The sequence below is a fragment of the Schistosoma haematobium genome, chromosome 6 (genome assembly GCF_000699445.3).
Source record: "Schistosoma haematobium chromosome 6, whole genome shotgun sequence".
Lineage (NCBI taxonomy): Eukaryota > Metazoa > Platyhelminthes > Trematoda > Strigeidida > Schistosomatidae > Schistosoma > Schistosoma haematobium.
Window position 1 is genome coordinate 20,178,028 of NC_067201.1, and position 26,688 is coordinate 20,204,715.

The 26,688-nt window shown below is 39.5% G+C and overlaps 2 protein-coding genes across 3 annotated transcripts in view; one reads left to right on the forward strand and one right to left on the reverse strand.

The window, feature by feature from the left end:
- Window positions 1-3,903: 3,903 nt before the first annotated feature.
- ATP9A_1 (ATP synthase subunit 9) overlaps window positions 3,904-26,688 on the forward strand; it is a 52,455-nt gene continuing 29,670 nt past the window's right edge. Inside the window, exons 1-5 of one of the 2 annotated variants that reach the window (XM_051217082.1) lie at window positions 3,914-4,027; window positions 5,111-5,255; window positions 5,290-5,623; window positions 6,395-6,649; window positions 8,841-9,044. In XM_051217082.1, the coding sequence (XP_051065720.1) occupies window positions 6,530-6,649; window positions 8,841-9,044 (324 nt within the window). In that variant the 5' untranslated portion in view covers window positions 3,914-4,027; window positions 5,111-5,255; window positions 5,290-5,623; window positions 6,395-6,529. Of the gene's footprint in view, window positions 4,028-5,110; window positions 5,256-5,289; window positions 5,624-6,394; window positions 6,650-8,840; window positions 9,045-26,688 lie in introns of both variants that reach the window. The other variant, XM_051217081.1, reaches the window with a different exon arrangement.
- Window positions 21,871-24,948, reverse strand: TMX3_8 (Protein disulfide-isomerase tmx3). Its single transcript, XM_051217083.1, has one exon. The coding sequence runs from the start codon at window positions 24,788-24,790 to the stop codon at window positions 22,142-22,144; it is 2,649 nt and encodes an 882-aa protein (XP_051065721.1). The 5' UTR covers window positions 24,791-24,948; the 3' UTR covers window positions 21,871-22,141.

A 26,688-nucleotide genomic window follows, 5' to 3' on the forward strand; every position in this document is an offset into this window, starting at 1 on the left:
GAAGTCGGTGTTTCAAGATGGTGACACCAATTGAATTATCATCTCTGTGCCCGAACACACGATGCCGAACCTCTGCATTACTGACATGGTCTTGCCACTGGATGTCAGCAATCTTTCGGAGACAACGATGATCGAACACAGAGAGTCGTCTAACATCCTCAACTCGGACAGGCCAGGTTTCACAAGCATAGAGCAAAACTGCTCTCACCGACGCGTTGTAGATCCGGCCTTTTACAGCCAGACTAACATCACGAAGGCGCCAAAGGTGGCCCAGATTGGCATAAGCCGCTCTGGCTTTCACTATTCGTGCATTGATCTCATCACTCACGCCCCCACCAGCACTTATGCAGCTACCTAGACACACGAACTTCTCGACTACGTCTATCTGCTCACCATCCAGAGTGAGTACAGGATTAGAATCCTGCCAGTCTTGTAGAAGTACTTTGCACTTCGAAGGTGCAAAGCACATACCATACCCAAGGACACTGATTGCCAACTGACATACCTTATCATAGCAACAGTTCATGGAGTTACCAACATCTGAACCGAGCCACCTGACTAGACTAATAATCGAAAAGCTAGAGGTTTGGGATGACTTAAACCCACTCCATTTGCAACTGCTCATATGAATTCACTCTTCATTTCGCTTTGCATCTTATATCTCAGCATTATTTCATACCAACGTGCAAAGACATCACGGACATTCGGGGCTTGAAAAGGAGTGGTCCATAACACCTTTAAAACTGAGGGTCACAAAGCCTGTCAAACCAGAAGTCATGAATAAGTGGCCCTTCATTCTGACGTCTATGAAGTCGGACGATGATGCTATCGATGGGCTCTCAACTTTTAGTGTGTGGCCCTTTATCTAGTTTTGATTGAACCGTATTACGACTGTCATCGAAATGTACATCCCCGCTATATAATCATCGACTCAGATCGCGTTGGTGAATAATGGAAATGAATAAGTTAAATACAAGAATGGGTTTCGAATACGTATGTTTACTACAATCGTTTATCCAAACAGACGATCAGGGAAACGAAGAGAATAAGGCGGAGATAGAAGAATGAAGCGAAACGACGCCCAGTGAAGAATGCGATTGAGCCAACTTCATTTGATGAAATGTGACTCAGTATTTATATTTAGACAAAAGTAAGTTACAGACACGATAAATAGAGTGGGTAATTAGCATACATATGATCGTATAAAAACGGTCATGGCTGATAAGCGAATAACTGATGAGATCAAAATGTGGTTTGAGAAGAATAAACAAAATGGTCTGACCAGAAGCTAGAATAACCTATGTGGGCTTGACAGTGTCAGCCAATACAAAGCCTCCAGCAAAAAATGCGAGTGATAAAAATACCTAATTACCAAATAAGTCTATGTTAACTATCCTCAAAACTTCGAAGCAGTATTTAGAAGCTAGACGACATGTCAGGAAGTGTGTGATCTAAGCTGACTAGTTGTCGCGAGGGGTGCATCATACGACATACCTAATGGTTATCTAGTGCAGATGTGTGAAACATCATTTTCAGATGTAGTGTGTCCAGTAGAACATATAAGGTCAAGGTCGGTCTGGGAGACTTGCAGAACTATTTGTTCTGGGGATTTATTCGCAGATATACGTATTCTATCCTTTCGAAAACATCTATATTTAGGGAGGGAGAATGCACATATAACATCTCAGCGAATGAATTTAAAGTAAATCTCACGACAATCTGGTTCAAGCTATTTCTAGGAAATATAGTCAGACATCAAAATTATTGAATATAAATAGGTACATGGTTGTTCAGTTAACTGTATACTTAATAGGTCATCGAATCACGTTAATAATATTTAAAGTTGGTATTTGCCTTAGTGTGCATGACACATGTGGTGTTAAACGAAAAGTGTGTAAAGATAACAGACTGTGTGTATTCCTAAGTGGACTTGAGGTGTGAGAAGAAGTTTGATTGACCACGTATCGCCTCTGATCGGTGTATCTTTAAGCAACGATACGATTTTTATGTACGATATGAATCACATATCACAGCAGGCATAAAATGAAGATAGGTAAACAAAATAAAAACGAAGAAACGAATATTTGTGTTATTTTATTGTTCTCATTAGTTTTCCATCATATCCATATAGAAAAACCATGTAGAACAGCTGAATGTAATTGTCGTTGTTTATATAATAAGTGATGTATCAAATGGGATGAGTTCAGGTTTACATATTAATTATTACTTGTCGTGGGACAGGTAATTATATTCTACCTCTCCTATTATTACTATTCGGATTTGCCCATGTGTAGAGCTTCGGTTGCTAGTCTTTCTATGCAAAAATTAAAACCTTTTGAGGGATCCTTGTGCCACTGAGATCAGTTTTATGACTCAACTCTATTGATAGCTTTATCTTAAAGATGCTACAAGTATTTGGAATTTGATGATACCTTCTAGCGTGGGAACGAGTCGCGGTAGACTATGAACACCACTACAAAGGAACGTGTGCCAGGATATCCATAAAATCCCCCGGCATCCAAATATCAGAAGGCAGTTAATGGACCAAGTCGACATATATTTGCTGGCGATCTCGTGGTATCGAAAGAATACCGAGGTCGTGCCAGGATACAAACTTGGTTACTGAGCGTAACCGGATTCGCGCGAGGTCACAATCGAAGTAAGTATAATGGATGTTTTTAGCACAGTTAAACAAAGAGCACATCAAAACAAGCACAGGTACAATTGGTCACAATAATAATAATTGTTTTCATTAAACCAATCGTGTTCTCGTGATAAAAGTAAGTCAGTACAACTTTAACCAGTAACACCTATAATCAAAATTTGTCAACCCAGTGAAATCGTAAGTCCGAAGCGAAATGGTTCGGAGATATATTTGATAGGCTATTAATTTGTCATGAAGTGACTGATCTGAGCTGATTAGCGGTTGCAGCAGTTGAGCACAGCCTACCTGCTCGTGATCTGGTGCGGATGCACGACCAAACACCTTCAATTAAGCGGGTTCATTAAGACTAACGTGGTCAGCATCAAATGTAGAAGACCTGCAGAACAACTGGTTTTAGGGATTTGTATACTGCTACAACCACTTTACTATTCAATGGTTTTGATGATGTCACAGGTATTCAGTGTTTGACAACGCTTCTACCAGTAACACCTTCTAATGTATTTCGTTCCCACCCAGAGAAATCAAAAGACAGAGTCGAGGAGATCGGAAGAGTATATTTGGCGATTACCAATATATCGGAATTCTCTGATCTAATCTGGCTAGCGATTTCGGTTGATGTTGAGCACGGCGTTACCACACGTGATCTGGTGCGGATGCCTGACCGAGCGCCTTCAGTTAGATGAGTCCACTAAAACATATTGTCAGCATCCAATGTCGAAAACTTACAGAGCTATTTATTTTGGGGATTTATTTACCGCTACAGTTTCGATGTTTGATTATATTTCTTTGAGAAAGTTTAGATCATATTGTCAAGTAAAACGATGGATTTACTACAAATCTATCCGCTTAGATTTGAAAAATGTATTCTTATTCTTTAAAGTGTCTCACATTAACTCGGCGTCCAAAACTGTTCTTTTGTCTCTATATTTAGTTATTCTTATGTGGTTGCTGATAAACAATGCCATTTTCTTTGATTTTGATCCCGACTATTCCACTTCTGGCATGGCAGTGTCGGGTTACGCGTGTGTATTAGGTTCTATATTAATTATAACCGACTGATAAGCATAACTGAATCATTCCACTAGCTATAGAAAGGGAAGTTGCCTGATCATAATTTACTTTATCAAACTGTGCTGCAGAACTCTATTGTCACATAAAAAAGCAAGAATAACGAAACTAGACAGTCTATAATTGCTCGACTCTTATATAGTGCGTATATTGATTTAATAGTGACGGATATTTCCTCTCAAGCGCGGGTGTTTTGAGTGCTTGGTTAACTATGGCAACTGGTTCATCAGACAGCTTGTTGGATTCAGATAATGAGTCCGAGCGGCACCGTAAATGTTCTACCTGTTCTTCAAGGTTAGCTTATGAATAATATGACCACCCTCACTTGCTAATTCGCTTGAACATTTTAAACGATTCATATTATAAATTGCCCGTGATTTATGTAGGCTTTTTGTCGTATAATACAAAGCTTAGAAGCATGGAATTCCTTCCTGAAGTTGAAGTTATTAGGGAGGATAGCACTACTTTTTTCAATTGTCTGATGCAGAATAGCTTTAAGAAACTTCAAGTTTCTATAAACTTTAAATGTAAGACATGTAGTTTTTGTTGTTTAGTTGTTAACATTTCGATAGATAATCTAGTGTAGAGGGCTTGTATTTAAGCTTCCCCATAAATCCTCTTGGTCCTAGCCCGAATCTGTCATTTATGCGTTTTAAAACAATTTTCAGTGTCTTGCTTTCAGGATCAATCTTAAGACTAATATTCAGGAAAGTACACAAAAACCACAATTCGTAACAAGAGTTGTTTGCATCCGCTGCAGATTCTTTCTTGCACTAGTGGTCGTTGCCGCCCCATCCATATTTTAGATGTATTTGTAGGATTAAGGTTGAATAGGTTGATAACTATTGTTCCCACTACGTAAATTTTGTTTCGGTGGTAGTTCGTGCCAGGAAACTGTTACTAGAGAAGATGAAGCTGTAGCCTGCTCTCATACCAGTTAACTGGGACTGTGAATGGGACAGTTGGATTAGCAGAACACTATTGAATTATGATGCACATAACAGATGCTAACATTATGGGCTTTAGAATATTGTCATATCGATACCAGATCACAGTACTATTTTTTTTTTAACTAAAGGCTGTGTTTGAATCGGTTGACTGACAGGCTTTGTTATTGTGTTTACTGTCCAGCTTTCTAAATGCCCCTGTCACTATACTGATATGCATCTCAGCTACTCGTAACTATACCCATCTGTACAAAACCCATCAGGTTCGGTGATAGTATTTATTGACGTTGATCACATTTATATAATATGATATGTCACCGTTTAGTGTTAATCAGTCTTATAACAGCTTCCACCATTATTTATATCACTTTCTTTTATCTTATTACACTGCATTTGATCGATTGCTTAGTAACTTTTCATATTATTTCAGTTGCATTAGTTGTTGTCGAAATTGTCGAGGTCCAAAAGTTTACCATGCTCGTGTAGTTAATGTTGGTAGACCATCGAAGACTCAGAAATTTCCTTCGAATCGGATCAATAATCAAAAGTATAATGTAATAAGTTTCATTCCTTTGGTGAGTGTAGCAGTTACGTTTTAAAGTTGACTAGATTTTGAATTAGTGCTCATTTAACCTTTGGTACTAATTCTACTTACATAACGGTAGAGCATCTCCAATTTGAATCCTGATAATTACCAGTTAACTAGATCGATTTATACTTCAGTGTGGTTCATTTACACCATTAGCTTAGAAATATCATAAACAGTTTTTCAAGTGTAATTTTCTTATTAAAGTTATATTGTAGATAATGGGTATGTTGAGCTGTGGCCTAGTAATTAAGCCGCCTGACTGTCAACCGGGTTGTTGATACGAACTATGCACCGTTACTTCGGTTCGGGAAGTCCGGGGGTATCAGTGACTATCATACTTAGGTTGACTCAAAGGTGAGTATGAGTTTATCCCTATACAGTATAGATAAGGAGAGTTTGTGACGGTCTATTGGTTTTGTTAGGGACTATGCTCATCAGCACTATTATGAATCAAATTTAAAAGTACTCTTTATTTTTGGCTACTAGTTCTTAATACGGTGTTTTTATACTCTATTTGTTTATAAATGCCTTTAACTGTATATTTTGCAGTTACTCTGATTTAGAAGAGTTAATCGATAAATAGTAGTTAAGGGAATTATTTCACGGGTATAGTTTGACTAATCCATGTTAACTCTACTTAAAGAGCCTTTGTTTCAGTTGCTGCGTTCCGAAAGATTGTAGGTACAGCAAGCGGAGAACCTAATAATTGTTAATTAAAATTGTTTTTACTCGTTATTAATCTGTAGCCAATGTTTCAGCAAACTATATTTTTTGTGAGATTTAGTCCTAAACCGCTTAATCTTGTGATGGGAGACTTACACATTCACATAAACTTATTAGGAATCATCCTGAAACCAAGGATACACAACACAGTTTTGAACCACTTGGGAAATAAGAATGTTTGTAAGGTTTCATATACACTAGATTGGTGACTACCAATAGTACTGAATTGCTGTTCGAGGATATCCTGAAAATTTATTTGTTCATATCTGAAAGCTTGTTTGGTATGGGTTTACTATTTGTACAACATAGTTACAAATTTATAGGCTGTTACTTCTGTGGTTTTCGTGTTTTCACTAATTGTTAATAGCGAATCTATGTGCTTCATTTGTTTGTACTTTTCAGGTTCTTTTTGAACAGTTCAGTGTATTTTTAAATCTCGTCTTCCTTGTAATTGCATGTAGTCAATTTATTCCCGAACTTGGTGTGGGTCGTCTGTACACATATTGGGGGCCACTTGGTTTTGTGATTGCAATAACCATGATTCGAGAAGCGGTAGATGACATTGGAAGATGGTCTCGTGATCGCGATGTCAATATGGCTATCTATGGAAAGTATGTCCGCAACAAAGAAGTTTCCGTTATGAGTTCAGATATCAAAGTAAGCCTTCTTGAACATTGTATTGAATTGTGTATTGAGTTGTGCTAATTAAAACACTTGTAATCTCAAGTGTACGACCACTGCAAACCAACTTTTCATAATCCGTCAGTGTATATAACTCATAGTAATACTGGAACTTTGGTTGACCCACACTACTCAAAACGACTCTTAAAGAGACCCTACTCATTGTCTTCCCTTAGCGGGTTGTCTTTACAAAAGTGAGAGCCGTCGTCCAAAGACTGCACTGGAGAAGTAGATACAGTGAGTCAATCTAACGAAGTTAGATAATCTTGATTCTGAACCAATGGTCCTCACAGACTAAAGGATCATATGGCGATGAATGCTGTACAGAACTACTCTAGTCACGGGGCACCGCGGGATTGCGTCTCTTGATATTGCCAGACATCTTGTGCATCAGACCATAAGATCGGAAACTTGTTTGAAGCGTTGTGACTTTTAAGGAAACCACCTCTGTCGGTTTAGGTACCTATTATCAAAGCCTTCACACAGTTGGTAATAATTACCAGTGATGCTAATGATGTGGTCACGTTGCACACTAAGACTCACTAGTGATAAAAGTCATAGTGAATTTATTATACCCACATTTATTTTTCATCACTTACTCGCTACTCCGTTTTATTTTCATTTGAGTTCTACTTATTTCTACAGTAATTCTACTCTTTAATATATCAGATAATTTCTTTTGAAAATTGTTCCAATCCCAAACGGTTTTATTTCATTGAATGTTTGCTGTCTGGAAGCTATTACTGACTACGATGTCTGATATATGTATTGTGAAAAGATATGTACCTTTTAAACTTCTCGCCCTAGTTTTTTGCTTGTTGATATAGATTGGGTACTAGAGGGCGTTTGCTTAAACTCCGTAGTGTCTCACTATCGACGTATACTTTATCTCTGAAACTTTTAATTTGGGCTCCAACCAACCATTGTAAATTTCTGTTCCATTTATCGATTTAAAAACAGGTTCTCCATGTACTTATCTATAAATCCTGTGACTGGTGTTCAACCTTGTCAAAATGGAGAGAACACTTGGTTGTATTCACGTTAACAGTTGTTTTTTGGGTTGTTAGGCTAGATAGTTCAATCAGAGACCAAAGAAACCGGCTTGAAAAACGTTGTTTTTTCCTAGTCTCTGTCTATGCACCGTCAGAGGGCTGCTTAGATGAGGCAAATGATGAATTCTGCTGTCAAATAAATGAAATCCTCAACAAGACGCACTTGACAGATGTTGCTTTGCAACCTGAGGACCTAATTGCCTAGATGCACGTTTAAACTCAGAAGGGGATGTTTTGGGTCATGAGTTTTCACTTACTAATCTCAGGTTAAATAATAGGAACTGTTTTCAACTTTGCTTAAATCGCAACTCATTTTTTAAAACCAGTACTGACTTTCGACAAAATCATCTCCAATTTGTTACCTGATATTTTGACCCTGTAGTTCGAGTGGTTGTGTTGTAGTTGTCTACCGACTGCACAAATATGCAAAAGACTACTATTCCCTTTGGAAAACATTTCAGGATTCTAATCGTACCATAGTATGCACTGAACTCATATGTCCTCGTGGCCAACAGGTTCGTCACCCTAAATAGATTAATGTGAGTTGGGCAGAAGTCCAACTGACTCCGCCTCAGAAAAATTAACAAGACTATCCTAAGCCCTTCAATAGGTGACGACCAATGACCCACCTAACTCAGCAAAGGTTCGGAGATAACTCAGACTTTTGGATTGTTACGCTTCATTTTTCTTTATAAAGGTAAATTGCAACCTGTAACTGATCTAAATTTGTTTCATCTACTTTTTCCACCCAAACTCTGTTTCTAATAAACACTATTCTATTTTCGTTATTTATTGAATAAATGGCCTTTCCTCCTGTTCCTTACAAATTCATAGTTTTACTTCGTACAGCCCTCTATGTTTCATAGCCTCGGAAACCTTATCTAAACAACCATTAATTGTTAGGAATGTCGAGAACCGTGAAAGTAACTGTATTCTTTTTTTAATTAACATTTTTTAAAATCTTAATTCACAATTTTTCTATATCACAACGTACTTGTTTTGTGCTTGTTACCAAATTAACCTGGTATCTTTCTGTTGGTTAAGTTTAATGTATTTAATACTTGTGCTCTAAATTTAGTGTTTCACAGTTAGTATTCGTTTTTCGGTTATAATAGGTTGGTGATCTTATTCGTTTAGAGAAGAATCAACGAGTTCCAGCAGATATGATCTTAATATGGACATCAGATCGAAATGGTTCTTGTTTTATACGGACAGATCAACTTGACGGTGAGACTGACTGGAAATTACGTTATGCTATACCAACTACACATGCTTTTGTTAGCCGTACTGGTCATCCAAGTTCATTGTGGGATATGGAAGTAAGTGTATTGACTTTTCTCTGTCAGTTCAAATTTATCATTTGAAATTAACAGTGTTCGTAAGTTTAGGAAGAAAAAAGGACCTAAATAATTGATACAACAAAACTGATAGTAGAATAATACTTCCATATTCCTTATTGCCCAATAAATTCTAAACACACTATCAGCTAACCTATTTATTCCAGCTTTAATGATGATGATTTTAAATTGTTTGCTGAGAAATAGGGAGGTTCTTCCTTTTGTTTTTACTGATTTATACCAACTATAAGTTTGTATCTTGTTGTTCTTTCGTGTACCTTATTTGACTAACTGTGCATAAATCATTATTTCACACGGTGTTGGTGAAGCTTGATAAGTAGCAAAGGCTACAGATCAGTTGTTTGAATCTTGTTCATTAGTTAATTAGATTGATATATTTACTGTGACAACTGAAACCGGTGTCCCAGTATGCTCGACGAAAAATCACAATAATGCTATTAATGATGAAGTATTTGTGTTTGTACTGATCATTTGTAATTGTAGGAAACAATTTCCCACAGATTCAACTCTAAGCTAATCTCTAGACTGTCGAATACAGAGTCTTGGTTTAGCCAAAGTCAGAACAAGTAAGCTATTTGGCTATATAAACTTTATCTGTTTCTAAAACATAAATTAACATCATAAGCGTACAAACAAACAGTACGGTCTATTAATACAGAGAAAAACAGAGACAAATAACATACCGAACAGTAGCTAGAGAATAGGAAAAATGAGTCAACAAGCCAATATTGTTTTACAATGAACATTAAACTGTGATTGGTTAATAAAGAGATACAGTCGTACAAGGTCAAAAGGAGTTGATGTGGTGGTGGGCGTTTCCCTTATTATTGGTGGGTTCGTCTATCAATCACATTTTACACTCCCCCCGAAACGCGCACCACGTCCGTTGTCCAGGGTCGTCGTCGCCGTCAGACAGCTGGCTCCTTCTAGTAGACATAATCGTCGTACGTCCCGAGCAGTTTCTTCGTTTGAGGTTCTCAATTTTGCCGTACGAACTCGTCCGTCAAAGCCATAGCTTACTTGTTCGACAATAGCTTTGGACCATAGACTTCTCAGTGAGCCAACATTGTTTAATAACACTAAGTCTCTCGAAGACTCATCCATCAATACCTTCCGAAACAATAGTGATCGCAGAATTCTTCTTATCGACTTTATGATGCGTCCCCATACACCGTCTCGTTGACTAGACCTCGGAAGTTTAAAGCGCCATTCACAACCTCTCTCTAAAAGGGCATTTACTGTCTTATTCTGATTCCAACTACACATGATCTGTCTAAGAATAGCATTGGATCCTATAGAACTACCAGATGCACCCTTACTCTTGTTCACAACTCGTACAAGGGCGCCTTTCTCAACACCATCCTCGATACCACGGCGAATATGTGCTACCTGCTTCTTCAGGGTCTTAGTTACTGGCTTCTTCGTTACAGTGGTCTTCGGCTTTTTCGTAGTCTTCACTTTCAGTTTGATGTCCTTTTCCTTAAGCTTTCTTAGAGTTGATTTGGATTTATTAGCAGATGATGCTTCAGTTTTTGGCTTAACAACCTTATACTTAGTTAATAAAAACGAACAATGAACTTGACGAGAGACATCTTCGGAACGAGTATACCCCGCGACACCATATGCAGATTCTGATGATGCTATACGATCCTCCACAGACATCGATGAAGTACGACTAAGTCGGTCTTTGAATTCAGTTGAATACGATTGTTCAAACTTATCCTCTAATTCCTCTTTAGCTGAGAGGTGATTGAGTACACGATTGCTTTTACAGGGTTCCCCATAGGAACCGAACAGCGTCCAACCTAACAGAGTCTTCACGGCGAATGGTTCATTCGGCTTTCCAGTTCTTACCTCTTTCATTTCGTGTACACTCGGTGCATTGCACCCGATCAACAGTTCGACATTCTCATCCTCTACTCTAGGAAAACTTATGTCTTTTAAATGCGTCCAGGATTTCATTTGAGACGTCGTTGGTACCGTCCTGCGCAACATAGGTAATCTCTCGACTGTCCATACGTTTGGGATTCTAAATGACGAAGACGAGTCTAAGGATGAAACCTCTAGTTGAACCTCTTTACACTGAATTGTGGAATGGTTATCCAACGTTCTCAACGAAATCGTCTTAGGCTCTCCTTCTAAATTCAACCTTTTAGCTAGATCTTCTGTAATAAGAGAGGCATCCGACCCACTATCTAAGAAGGCGCAAGTCTGTGCTACCTTTTCTCCATTTCTTACCAGTACAGGCACTATTGCGAATGCTGCGTGTTTCTGTACGCTCTCAACACTTTTCTCCGTACATAGCTGGGTGTTAATGTGTGCATCAATATTAGTATTCCTTGGTTCTTCCCGCAACTCATGTAACAGGGTATGGTGTCTCCAGCCACACCCTTCGACAGCACACGACCTCGGCGATCGACAGTTTTTTGCTACGTGGTTTGCCTTCAGGCATACATTACACAACTTGTGTCTAAGAACGAATTCCTTCCTTTCTCTAACATTCTTGTCTTTAAATTTCTGACATTGATCTAAAGAATGATTACTGGAGCACTCCAAACAAGATGAACTGCGTAAGAGAGCATTATCATCACTAGCACTCTCATAAGATATTCTTGCTGCATTGTAATCTGTACTAATTTTCCTTTTTAAAACGTCAACATCTCTATCGTCACTATTACTACCGCGGTTGACGAGTAGGTCGTATCTAGTATTAGCTATATCAGCTTGCTCCTTTACAAAATCAACAAGATCGGTAAACAGAGGCTCTCTGCCTCCTCTGATAATCTTATAAGCTACCTTTAGCCACTCTTGTTGAATGTGCGTTGGTAATTTCAGAACCATAGTTTCGATAGTTCTAGAAGAGTTCAAATCAGAAACGTAATTCATCTGTTCGAGAGTCAAACTACATGCTTGCATTTCTCGAGATAGTCTTCTCAAACCATCCGGTTGATTTCTCCTTATATTGGGGAAGTTTAACAAATTATCGATAAATGTGCGTGCTACGACGTGTTTTTGGCCAAACGTTTCTTCTAAAAGCTTTAGGGCTTGATGGTAACCTATCTCTGGTTCTAGTATAGTACAATGAAGGATAGCGGCTTTCGCTTCTCCGTCACAATATTGAATCAAGTAATTTAGCTTAGCTCTAAATCCAATATTCTCACTCCCAATGCATTCTTCGAAATTTCTAATGAAATTCCAATAATTTGTCGGTGTACCATCAAACCTTATGACTTCTCTTTTTGGTAAATACAGATTTTTTAATATTGTATTCTCACTGTTGCTTACTGATTGGCCGGAACCTTCGCATCTCTGGCAGCGTAATTTTTCTAGTTCAATTTCCTTTTCTAACTGAGTTATGCGCAACCTAGCTAACTCTAGTTCTATCATGCTGTTGTTTTTGAGTTCGTTCTTTCCAAGTTGATCCTCGTCATAAACTCCTGAATGATGTGGTGATAATTCTGGAATCTCATCGGAATCGTAGTGTTTATTGGAAGTCATTTCAGTAGGTATATCGAATGTACTGTTCGAAACTTTGTAGGAAACAATTTCCCACAGATTCAACTCTAAGCTAATCTCTAGACTGTCGAATACAGAGTCTTGGTTTAGCCAAAGTCAGAACAAGTAAGCTATTTGGCTATATAAACTTTATCTGTTTCTAAAACATAAATTAACATCATAAGCGTACAAACAAACAGTACGGTCTATTAATACAGAGAAAAACAGAGACAAATAACATACCGAACAGTAGCTAGAGAATAGGAAAAATGAGTCAACAAGCCAATATTGTTTTACAATGAACATTAAACTGTGATTGGTTAATAAAGAGATACAGTCGTACAAGGTCAAAAGGAGTTGATGTGGTGGTGGGCGTTTCCCTTATTATTGGTGGGTTCGTCTATCAATCACATTTTACACTCCCCGAAACGCGCACCACGTCCGTTGTCCAGGGTCGTCGTCGCCGTCAGACAGCTGGCTCCTTCTAGTAGACATAATCGTCGTACGTCCCGAGCAGTTTCTTCGTTTGAGGTTCTCAATTTTGCCGTACGAACTCGTCCGTCAAAGCCATAGCTTACTTGTTCGACAATAGCTTTGGACCATAGACTTCTCAGTGAGCCAACATTGTTTAATAACACTAAGTCTCTCGAAGACTCATCCATCAATACCTTCCGAAACAATAGTGATCGCAGAATTCTTCTTATCGACTTTATGATGCGTCCCCATACACCGTCTCGTTGACTAGACCTCGGAAGTTTAAAGCGCCATTCACAACCTCTCTCTAAAAGGGCATTTACTGTCTTATTCTGATTCCAACTACACATGATCTGTCTAAGAATAGCATTGGATCCTATAGAACTACCAGATGCACCCTTACTCTTGTTCACAACTCGTACAAGGGCGCCTTTCTCAACACCATCCTCGATACCACGGCGAATATGTGCTACCTGCTTCTTCAGGGTCTTAGTTACTGGCTTCTTCGTTACAGTGGTCTTCGGCTTTTTCGTAGTCTTCACTTTCAGTTTGATGTCCTTTTCCTTAAGCTTTCTTAGAGTTGATTTGGATTTATTAGCAGATGATGCTTCAGTTTTTGGCTTAACAACCTTATACTTAGTTAATAAAAACGAACAATGAACTTGACGAGAGACATCTTCGGAACGAGTATACCCCGCGACACCATATGCAGATTCTGATGATGCTATACGATCCTCCACAGACATCGATGAAGTACGACTAAGTCGGTCTTTGAATTCAGTTGAATACGATTGTTCAAACTTATCCTCTAATTCCTCTTTAGCTGAGAGGTGATTGAGTACACGATTGCTTTTACAGGGTTCCCCATAGGAACCGAACAGCGTCCAACCTAACAGAGTCTTCACGGCGAATGGTTCATTCGGCTTTCCAGTTCTTACCTCTTTCATTTCGTGTACACTCGGTGCATTGCACCCGATCAACAGTTCGACATTCTCATCCTCTACTCTAGGAAAACTTATGTCTTTTAAATGCGTCCAGGATTTCATTTGAGACGTCGTTGGTACCGTCCTGCGCAACATAGGTAATCTCTCGACTGTCCATACGTTTGGGATTCTAAATGACGAAGACGAGTCTAAGGATGAAACCTCTAGTTGAACCTCTTTACACTGAATTGTGGAATGGTTATCCAACGTTCTCAACGAAATCGTCTTAGGCTCTCCTTCTAAATTCAACCTTTTAGCTAGATCTTCTGTAATAAGAGAGGCATCCGACCCACTATCTAAGAAGGCGCAAGTCTGTGCTACCTTTTCTCCATTTCTTACCAGTACAGGCACTATTGCGAATGCTGCGTGTTTCTGTACGCTCTCAACACTTTTCTCCGTACATAGCTGGGTGTTAATGTGTGCATCAATATTAGTATTCCTTGGTTCTTCCCGCAACTCATGTAACAGGGTATGGTGTCTCCAGCCACACCCTTCGACAGCACACGACCTCGGCGATCGACAGTTTTTTGCTACGTGGTTTGCCTTCAGGCATACATTACACAACTTGTGTCTAAGAACGAATTCCTTCCTTTCTCTAACATTCTTGTCTTTAAATTTCTGACATTGATCTAAAGAATGATTACTGGAGCACTCCAAACAAGATGAACTGCGTAAGAGAGCATTATCATCACTAGCACTCTCATAAGATATTCTTGCTGCATTGTAATCTGTACTAATTTTCCTTTTAAAACGTCAACATCTCTATCGTCACTATTACTACCGCGGTTGACGAGTAGGCCGTATCTAGTATTAGCTATATCAGCTTGCTCCTTTACAAAATCAACAAGATCGGTAAACAGAGGCTCTCTGCCTCCTCTGATAATCTTATAAGCTACCTTTAGCCACTCTTGTTGAATGTGCGTTGGTAATTTCAGAACCATAGTTTCGATAGTTCTAGAAGAGTTCAAATCAGAAACGTAATTCATCTGTTCGAGAGTCAAACTACATGCTTGCATTTCTCGAGATAGTCTTCTCAAACCATCCGGTTGATTTCTCCTTATATTGGGGAAGTTTAACAAATTATCGATAAATGTGCGTGCTACGACGTGTTTTTGGCCAAACGTTTCTTCTAAAAGCTTTAGGGCTTGATGGTAACCTATCTCTGGTTCTAGTATAGTACAATGAAGGATAGCGGCTTTCGCTTCTCCGTCACAATATTGAATCAAGTAATTTAGCTTAGCTCTAAATCCAATATTCTCACTCCCAATGCATTCTTCGAAATTTCTAATGAAATTCCAATAATTTGTCGGTGTACCATCAAACCTTATGACTTCTCTTTTTGGTAAATACAGATTTTTTAATATTGTATTCTCACTGTTGCTTACTGATTGGCCGGAACCTTCGCATCTCTGGCAGCGTAATTTTTCTAGTTCAATTTCCTTTTCTAACTGAGTTATGCGCAACCTAGCTAACTCTAGTTCTATCATGCTGTTGTTTTTGAGTTCGTTCTTTCCAAGTTGATCCTCGTCATAAACTCCTGAATGATGTGGTGATAATTCTGGAATCTCATCGGAATCGTAGTGTTTATTGGAAGTCATTTCAGTAGGTATATCGAATGTACTGTTCGAAACTTTGTAGGAAACAATTTCCCACAGATTCAACTCTAAGCTAATCTCTAGACTGTCGAATACAGAGTCTTGGTTTAGCCAAAGTCAGAACAAGTAAGCTATTTGGCTATATAAACTTTATCTGTTTCTAAAACATAAATTAACATCATTAGCGTACAAACAAACAGTACGGTCTATTAATACAGAGAGAAACAGAGACAAATAACATACCGAACAGTAGCTAGAGAATAGGAAAAATGAGTCAACAAGCCAATATTGTTTTACAATGAACATTAAACTGTGATTGGTTAATAAAGAGATACAGTCGTACAAGGTCAAAAGGAGTTGATGTGGTGGTGGGCGTTTCCCTTATTATTGGTGGGTTCGTCTATCAATCACATTTTACACTCCCCGAAACGCGCACCACGTCCGTTGTCCAGGGTCGTCGTCGCCGTCAGACAGCTGGCTCCTTCTAGTAGACATAATCGTCGTACGTCCCGAGCAGTTTCTTCGTTTGAGGTTCTCAATTTTGCCGTACGAACTCGTCCGTCAAAGCCATAGCTTACTTGTTCGACAATAGCTTTGGACCATAGACTTCTCAGTGAGCCAACATTGTTTAATAACACTAAGTCTCTCGAAGACTCATCCATCAATACCTTCCGAAACAATAGTGATCGCAGAATTCTTCTTATCGACTTTATGATGCGTCCCCATACACCGTCTCGTTGACTAGACCTCGGAAGTTTAAAGCGCCATTCACAACCTCTCTCTAAAAGGGCATTTACTGTCTTATTCTGATTCCAACTACACATGATCTGTCTAAGAATAGCATTGGATCCTATAGAACTACCAGATGCACCCTTACTCTTGTTCACAACTCGTACAAGGGCGCCTTTCTCAACACCATCCTCGATACCACGGCGAATATGTGCTACCTGCTTCTTCAGGGTCTTAGTTACTGGCTTCTTCGTTACAGTGGTCTTCGGCTTTTTCGTAGTCTTCACTTTCAGTTTGATGTCCTTTTCCTTAAGCTTTCTTAGAGTTGATTTGGATTTATTAGCAGATGATGCTTCAGTTTTTGGCTTAACAACCTTATACTTAGTTAATAAAAACGAACAATGAACTTGACGAGAGACATCTTCGGAACGAGTATACCCCGCGACACCATATGCAGATTCTGATGATGCTATACGATCCTCCACAGACATCGATGAAGTACGACTAAGTCGGTCTTTGAATTCAGTTGAATACGATTGTTCAAACTTATCCTCTAATTCCTCTTTAGCTGAGAGGTGATTGAGTACACGATTGCTTTTACAGGGTTCCCCATAGGAACCGAACAGCGTCCAACCTAACAGAGTCTTCACGGCGAATGGTTCATTCGGCTTTCCAGTTCTTACCTCTTTCATTTCGTGTACACTCGGTGCATTGCACCCGATCAACAGTTCGACATTCTCATCCTCTACTCTAGGAAAACTTATGTCTTTTAAATGCGTCCAGGATTTCATTTGAGACGTCGTTGGTACCGTCCTGCGCAACATAGGTAATCTCTCGACTGTCCATACGTTTGGGATTCTAAATGACGAAGACGAGTCTAAGGATGAAACCTCTAGTTGAACCTCTTTACACTGAATTGTGGAATGGTTATCCAACGTTCTCAACGAAATCGTCTTAGGCTCTCCTTCTAAATTCAACCTTTTAGCTAGATCTTCTGTAATAAGAGAGGCATCCGACCCACTATCTAAGAAGGCGCAAGTCTGTGCTACCTTTTCTCCATTTCTTACCAGTACAGGCACTATTGCGAATGCTGCGTGTTTCTGTACGCTCTCAACACTTTTCTCCGTACATAGCTGGGTGTTAATGTGTGCATCAATATTAGTATTCCTTGGTTCTTCCCGCAACTCATGTAACAGGGTATGGTGTCTCCAGCCACACCCTTCGACAGCACACGACCTCGGCGATCGACAGTTTTTTGCTACGTGGTTTGCCTTCAGGCATACATTACACAACTTGTGTCTAAGAACGAATTCCTTCCTTTCTCTAACATTCTTGTCTTTAAATTTCTGACATTGATCTAAAGAATGATTACTGGAGCACTCCAAACAAGATGAACTGCGTAAGAGAGCATTATCATCACTAGCACTCTCATAAGATATTCTTGCTGCATTGTAATCTGTACTAATTTTCCTTTTAAAACGTCAACATCTCTATCGTCACTATTACTACCGCGGTTGACGAGTAGGCCGTATCTAGTATTAGCTATATCAGCTTGCTCCTTTACAAAATCAACAAGATCGGTAAACAGAGGCTCTCTGCCTCCTCTGATAATCTTATAAGCTACCTTTAGCCACTCTTGTTGAATGTGCGTTGGTAATTTCAGAACCATAGTTTCGATAGTTCTAGAAGAGTTCAAATCAGAAACGTAATTCATCTGTTCGAGAGTCAAACTACATGCTTGCATTTCTCGAGATAGTCTTCTCAAACCATCCGGTTGATTTCTCCTTATATTGGGAAGTTTAACAAATTATCGATAAATGTGCGTGCTACGACGTGTTTTTGGCCAAACGTTTCTTCTAAAAGCTTTAGGGCTTGATGGTAACCTATCTCTGGTTCTAGTATAGTACAATGAAGGATAGCGGCTTTCGCTTCTCCGTCACAATATTGAATCAAGTAATTTAGCTTAGCTCTAAATCCAATATTCTCACTCCCAATGCATTCTTCGAAATTTCTAATGAAATTCCAATAATTTGTCGGTGTACCATCAAACCTTATGACTTCTCTTTTTGGTAAATACAGATTTTTTAATATTGTATTCTCACTGTTGCTTACTGATTGGCCGGAACCTTCGCATCTCTGGCAGCGTAATTTTTCTAGTTCAATTTCCTTTTCTAACTAAGTTATGCGCAACCTAGCTAACTCTAGTTCTATCATGCTGTTGTTTTTGAGTTCGTTCTTTCCAAGTTGATCCTCGTCATAAACTCCTGAATGATGTGGTGATAATTCTGGAATCTCATCGGAATCGTAGTGTTTATTGGAAGTCATTTCAGTAGGTATATCGAATGTACTGTTCGAAACTTTGTAGGAAACAATTTCCCACAGATTCAACTCTAAGCTAATCTCTAGACTGTCGAATACAGAGTCTTGGTTTAGCCAAAGTCAGAACAAGTAAGCTATTTGGCTATATAAACTTTATCTGTTTCTAAAACATAAATTAACATCATTAGCGTACAAACAAACAGTACGGTCTATTAATACAGAGAGAAACAGAGACAAATAACATACCGAACAGTAGCTAGAGAATAGGAAAAATGAGTCAACAAGCCAATATTGTTTTACAATGAACATTAAACTGTGATTGGTTAATAAAGAGATACAGTCGTACAAGGTCAAAAGGAGTTGATGTGGTGGTGGGCGTTTCCCTTATTATTGGTGGGTTCGTCTATCAATCACATTTTACACTCCCCCCGAAACGCGCACCACGTCCGTTGTCCAGGGTCGTCGTCGCCGTCAGACAGCTGGCTCCTTCTAGTAGACATAATCGTCGTACGTCCCGAGCAGTTTCTTCGTTTGAGGTTCTCAATTTTGCCGTACGAACTCGTCCGTCAAAGCCATAGCTTACTTGTTCGACAATAGCTTTGGACCATAGACTTCTCAGTGAGCCAACATTGTTTAATAACACTAAGTCTCTCGAAGACTCATCCATCAATACCTTCCGAAACAATAGTGATCGCAGAATTCTTCTTATCGACTTTATGATGCGTCCCCATACACCGTCTCGTTGACTAGACCTCGGAAGTTTAAAGCGCCATTCACAACCTCTCTCTAAAAGGGCATTTACTGTCTTATTCTGATTCCAACTACACATGATCTGTCTAAGAATAGCATTGGATCCTATAGAACTACCAGATGCACCCTTACTCTTGTTCACAACTCGTACAAGGGCGCCTTTCTCAACACCATCCTCGATACCACGGCGAATATGTGCTACCTGCTTCTTCAGGGTCTTAGTTACTGGCTTCTTCGTTACAGTGGTCTTCGGCTTTTTCGTAGTCTTCACTTTCAGTTTGATGTCCTTTTCCTTAAGCTTTCTTAGAGTTGATTTGGATTTATTAGCAGATGATGCTTCAGTTTTTGGCTTAACAACCTTATACTTAGTTAATAAAAACGAACAATGAACTTGACGAGAGACATCTTCGGAACGAGTATACCCCGCGACACCATATGCAGATTCTGATGATGCTATACGATCCTCCACAGACATCGATGAAGTACGACTAAGTCGGTCTTTGAATTCAGTTGAATACGATTGTTCAAACTTATCCTCTAATTCCTCTTTAGCTGAGAGGTGATTGAGTACACGATTGCTTTTACAGGGTTCCCCATAGGAACCGAACAGCGTCCAACCTAACAGAGTCTTCACGGCGAATGGTTCATTCGGCTTTCCAGTTCTTACCTCTTTCATTTCGTGTACACTCGGTGCATTGCACCCGATCAACAGTTCGACATTCTCATCCTCTACTCTAGGAAAACTTATGTCTTTTAAATGCGTCCAGGATTTCATTTGAGACGTCGTTGGTACCGTCCTGCGCAACATAGGTAATCTCTCGACTGTCCATACGTTTGGGATTCTAAATGACGAAGACGAGTCTAAGGATGAAACCTCTAGTTGAACCTCTTTACACTGAATTGTGGAATGGTTATCCAACGTTCTCAACGAAATCGTCTTAGGCTCTCCTTCTAAATTCAACCTTTTAGCTAGATCTTCTGTAATAAGAGAGGCATCCGACCCACTATCTAAGAAGGCGCAAGTCTGTGCTACCTTTTCTCCATTTCTTACCAGTACAGGCACTATTGCGAATGCTGCGTGTTTCTGTACGCTCTCAACACTTTTCTCCGTACATAGCTGGGTGTTAATGTGTGCATCAATATTAGTATTCCTTGGTTCTTCCCGCAACTCATGTAACAGGGTATGGTGTCTCCAGCCACACCCTTCGACAGCACACGACCTCGGCGATCGACAGTTTTTTGCTACGTGGTTTGCCTTCAGGCATACATTACACAACTTGTGTCTAAGAACGAATTCCTTCCTTTCTCTAACATTCTTGTCTTTAAATTTCTGACATTGATCTAAAGAATGATTACTGGAGCACTCCAAACAAGATGAACTGCGTAAGAGAGCATTATCATCACTAGCACTCTCATAAGATATTCTTGCTGCATTGTAATCTGTACTAATTTTCCTTTTAAAACGTCAACATCTCTATCGTCACTATTACTACCGCGGTTGACGAGTAGGCCGTATCTAGTATTAGCTATATCAGCTTGCTCCTTTACAAAATCAACAAGATCGGTAAACAGAGGCTCTCTGCCTCCTCTGATAATCTTATAAGCTACCTTTAGCCACTCTTGTTGAATGTGCGTTGGTAATTTCAGAACCATAGTTTCGATAGTTCTAGAAGAGTTCAAATCAGAAACGTAATTCATCTGTTCGAGAGTCAAACTACATGCTTGCATTTCTCGAGATAGTCTTCTCAAACCATCCGGTTGATTTCTCCTTATATTGGGGAAGTTTAACAAATTATCGATAAATGTGCGTGCTACGACGTGTTTTTGGCCAAACGTTTCTTCTAAAAGCTTTAGGGCTTGATGGTAACCTATCTCTGGTTCTAGTATAGTACAATGAAGGATAGCGGCTTTCGCTTCTCCGTCACAATATTGAATCAAGTAATTTAGCTTAGCTCTAAATCCAATATTCTCACTCCCAATGCATTCTTCGAAATTTCTAATGAAATTCCAATAATTTGTCGGTGTACCATCAAACCTTATGACTTCTCTTTTTGGTAAATACAGATTTTTTAATATTGTATTCTCACTGTTGCTTACTGATTGGCCGGAACCTTCGCATCTCTGGCAGCGTAATTTTTCTAGTTCAATTTCCTTTTCTAACTGAGTTATGCGCAACCTAGCTAACTCTAGTTCTATCATGCTGTTGTTTTTGAGTTCGTTCTTTCCAAGTTGATCCTCGTCATAAACTCCTGAATGATGTGGTGATAATTCTGGAATCTCATCGGAATCGTAGTGTTTATTGGAAGTCATTTCAGTAGGTATATCGAATGTACTGTTCGAAACTTTGTAGGAAACAATTTCCCACAGATTCAACTCTAAGCTAATCTCTAGACTGTCGAATACAGAGTCTTGGTTTAGCCAAAGTCAGAACAAGTAAGCTATTTGGCTATATAAACTTTATCTGTTTCTAAAACATAAATTAACATCATAAGCGTACAAACAAACAGTACGGTCTATTAATACAGAGAAAACAGAGACAAATAACATACCGAACAGTAGCTAGAGAATAGGAAAAATGAGTCAACAAGCCAATATTGTTTTACAATGAACATTAAACTGTGATTGGTTAATAAAGAGATACAGTCGTACAAGGTCAAAAGGAGTTGATGTGGTGGTGGGCGTTTCCCTTATTATTGGTGGGTTCGTCTATCAATCACATTTTACACTCCCCGAAACGCGCACCACGTCCGTTGTCCAGGGTCGTCGTCGCCGTCAGACAGCTGGCTCCTTCTAGTAGACATAATCGTCGTACGTCCCGAGCAGTTTCTTCGTTTGAGGTTCTCAATTTTGCCGTACGAACTCGTCCGTCAAAGCCATAGCTTACTTGTTCGACAATAGCTTTGGACCATAGACTTCTCAGTGAGCCAACATTGTTTAATAACACTAAGTCTCTCGAAGACTCATCCATCAATACCTTCCGAAACAATAGTGATCGCAGAATTCTTCTTATCGACTTTATGATGCGTCCCCATACACCGTCTCGTTGACTAGACCTCGGAAGTTTAAAGCGCCATTCACAACCTCTCTCTAAAAGGGCATTTACTGTCTTATTCTGATTCCAACTACACATGATCTGTCTAAGAATAGCATTGGATCCTATAGAACTACCAGATGCACCCTTACTCTTGTTCACAACTCGTACAAGGGCGCCTTTCTCAACACCATCCTCGATACCACGGCGAATATGTGCTACCTGCTTCTTCAGGGTCTTAGTTACTGGCTTCTTCGTTACAGTGGTCTTCGGCTTTTTCGTAGTCTTCACTTTCAGTTTGATGTCCTTTTCCTTAAGCTTTCTTAGAGTTGATTTGGATTTATTAGCAGATGATGCTTCAGTTTTTGGCTTAACAACCTTATACTTAGTTAATAAAAACGAACAATGAACTTGATGAGAGACATCTTCGGAACGAGTATACCCCGCGACACCATATGCAGATTCTGATGATGCTATACGATCCTCCACAGACATCGATGAAGTACGACTAAGTCGGTCTTTGAATTCAGTTGAATACGATTGTTCAAACTTATCCTCTAATTCCTCTTTAGCTGAGAGGTGATTGAGTACACGATTGCTTTTACAGGGTTCCCCATAGGAACCGAACAGCGTCCAACCTAACAGAGTCTTCACGGCGAATGGTTCATTCGGCTTTCCAGTTCTTACCTCTTTCATTTCGTGTACACTCGGTGCATTGCACCCGATCAACAGTTCGACATTCTCATCCTCTACTCTAGGAAAACTTATGTCTTTTAAATGCGTCCAGGATTTCATTTGAGACGTCGTTGGTACCGTCCTGCGCAACATAGGTAATCTCTCGACTGTCCATACGTTTGGGATTCTAAATGACGAAGACGAGTCTAAGGATGAAACCTCTAGTTGAACCTCTTTACACTGAATTGTGGAATGGTTATCCAACGTTCTCAACGAAATCGTCTTAGGCTCTCCTTCTAAATTCAACCTTTTAGCTAGATCTTCTGTAATAAGAGAGGCATCCGACCCACTATCTAAGAAGGCGCAAGTCTGTGCTACCTTTTCTCCATTTCTTACCAGTACAGGCACTATTGCGAATGCTGCGTGTTTCTGTACGCTCTCAACACTTTTCTCCGTACATAGCTGGGTGTTAATGTGTGCATCAATATTAGTATTCCTTGGTTCTTCCCGCAACTCATGTAACAGGGTATGGTGTCTCCAGCCACACCCTTCGACAGCACACGACCTCGGCGATCGACAGTTTTTTGCTACGTGGTTTGCCTTCAGGCATACATTACACAACTTGTGTCTAAGAACGAATTCCTTCCTTTCTCTAACATTCTTGTCTTTAAATTTCTGACATTGATCTAAAGAATGATTACTGGAGCACTCCAAACAAGATGAACTGCGTAAGAGAGCATTATCATCACTAGCACTCTCATAAGATATTCTTGCTGCATTGTAATCTGTACTAATTTTCCTTTTTAAAACGTCAACATCTCTATCGTCACTATTACTACCGCGGTTGACGAGTAGGCCGTATCTAGTATTAGCTATATCAGCTTGCTCCTTTACAAAATCAACAAGATCGGTAAACAGAGGCTCTCTGCCTCCTCTGATAATCTTATAAGCTACCTTTAGCCACTCTTGTTGAATGTGCGTTGGTAATTTCAGAACCATAGTTTCGATAGTTCTAGAAGAGTTCAAATCAGAAACGTAATTCATCTGTTCGAGAGTCAAACTACATGCTTGCATTTCTCGAGATAGTCTTCTCAAACCATCCGGTTGATTTCTCCTTATATTGGGGAAGTTTAACAAATTATCGATAAATGTGCGTGCTACGACGTGTTTTTGGCCAAACGTTTCTTCTAAAAGCTTTAGGGCTTGATGGTAACCTATCTCTGGTTCTAGTATAGTACAATGAAGGATAGCGGCTTTCGCTTCTCCGTCACAATATTGAATCAAGTAATTTAGCTTAGCTCTAAATCCAATATTCTCACTCCCAATGCATTCTTCGAAATTTCTAATGAAATTCCAATAATTTGTCGGTGTACCATCAAACCTTATGACTTCTCTTTTTGGTAAATACAGATTTTTTAATATTGTATTCTCACTGTTGCTTACTGATTGGCCGGAACCTTCGCATCTCTGGCAGCGTAATTTTTCTAGTTCAATTTCCTTTTCTAACTGAGTTATGCGCAACCTAGCTAACTCTAGTTCTATCATGCTGTTGTTTTTGAGTTCGTTCTTTCCAAGTTGATCCTCGTCATAAACTCCTGAATGATGTGGTGATAATTCTGGAATCTCATCGGAATCGTAGTGTTTATTGGAAGTCATTTCAGTAGGTATATCGAATGTACTGTTCGAAACTTTGTAGGAAACAATTTCCCACAGATTCAACTCTAAGCTAATCTCTAGACTGTCGAATACAGAGTCTTGGTTTAGCCAAAGTCAGAACAAGTAAGCTATTTGGCTATATAAACTTTATCTGTTTCTAAAACATAAATTAACATCATTAGCGTACAAACAAACAGTACGGTCTATTAATACAGAGAGAAACAGAGACAAATAACATACCGAACAGTAGCTAGAGAATAGGAAAAATGAGTCAACAAGCCAATATTGTTTTACAATGAACATTAAACTGTGATTGGTTAATAAAGAGATACAGTCGTACAAGGTCAAAAGGAGTTGATGTGGTGGTGGGCGTTTCCCTTATTATTGGTGGGTTCGTCTATCAATCACATTTTACACTCCCCGAAACGCGCACCACGTCCGTTGTCCAGGGTCGTCGTCGCCGTCAGACAGCTGGCTCCTTCTAGTAGACATAATCGTCGTACGTCCCGAGCAGTTTCTTCGTTTGAGGTTCTCAATTTTGCCGTACGAACTCGTCCGTCAAAGCCATAGCTTACTTGTTCGACAATAGCTTTGGACCATAGACTTCTCAGTGAGCCAACATTGTTTAATAACACTAAGTCTCTCGAAGACTCATCCATCAATACCTTCCGAAACAATAGTGATCGCAGAATTCTTCTTATCGACTTTATGATGCGTCCCCATACACCGTCTCGTTGACTAGACCTCGGAAGTTTAAAGCGCCATTCACAACCTCTCTCTAAAAGGGCATTTACTGTCTTATTCTGATTCCAACTACACATGATCTGTCTAAGAATAGCATTGGATCCTATAGAACTACCAGATGCACCCTTACTCTTGTTCACAACTCGTACAAGGGCGCCTTTCTCAACACCATCCTCGATACCACGGCGAATATGTGCTACCTGCTTCTTCAGGGTCTTAGTTACTGGCTTCTTCGTTACAGTGGTCTTCGGCTTTTTCGTAGTCTTCACTTTCAGTTTGATGTCCTTTTCCTTAAGCTTTCTTAGAGTTGATTTGGATTTATTAGCAGATGATGCTTCAGTTTTTGGCTTAACAACCTTATACTTAGTTAATAAAAACGAACAATGAACTTGACGAGAGACATCTTCGGAACGAGTATACCCCGCGACACCATATGCAGATTCTGATGATGCTATACGATCCTCCACAGACATCGATGAAGTACGACTAAGTCGGTCTTTGAATTCAGTTGAATACGATTGTTCAAACTTATCCTCTAATTCCTCTTTAGCTGAGAGGTGATTGAGTACACGATTGCTTTTACAGGGTTCCCCATAGGAACCGAACAGCGTCCAACCTAACAGAGTCTTCACGGCGAATGGTTCATTCGGCTTTCCAGTTCTTACCTCTTTCATTTCGTGTACACTCGGTGCATTGCACCCGATCAACAGTTCGACATTCTCATCCTCTACTCTAGGAAAACTTATGTCTTTTAAATGCGTCCAGGATTTCATTTGAGACGTCGTTGGTACCGTCCTGCGCAACATAGGTAATCTCTCGACTGTCCATACGTTTGGGATTCTAAATGACGAAGACGAGTCTAAGGATGAAACCTCTAGTTGAACCTCTTTACACTGAATTGTGGAATGGTTATCCAACGTTCTCAACGAAATCGTCTTAGGCTCTCCTTCTAAATTCAACCTTTTAGCTAGATCTTCTGTAATAAGAGAGGCATCCGACCCACTATCTAAGAAGGCGCAAGTCTGTGCTACCTTTTCTCCATTTCTTACCAGTACAGGCACTATTGCGAATGCTGCGTGTTTCTGTACGCTCTCAACACTTTTCTCCGTACATAGCTGGGTGTTAATGTGTGCATCAATATTAGTATTCCTTGG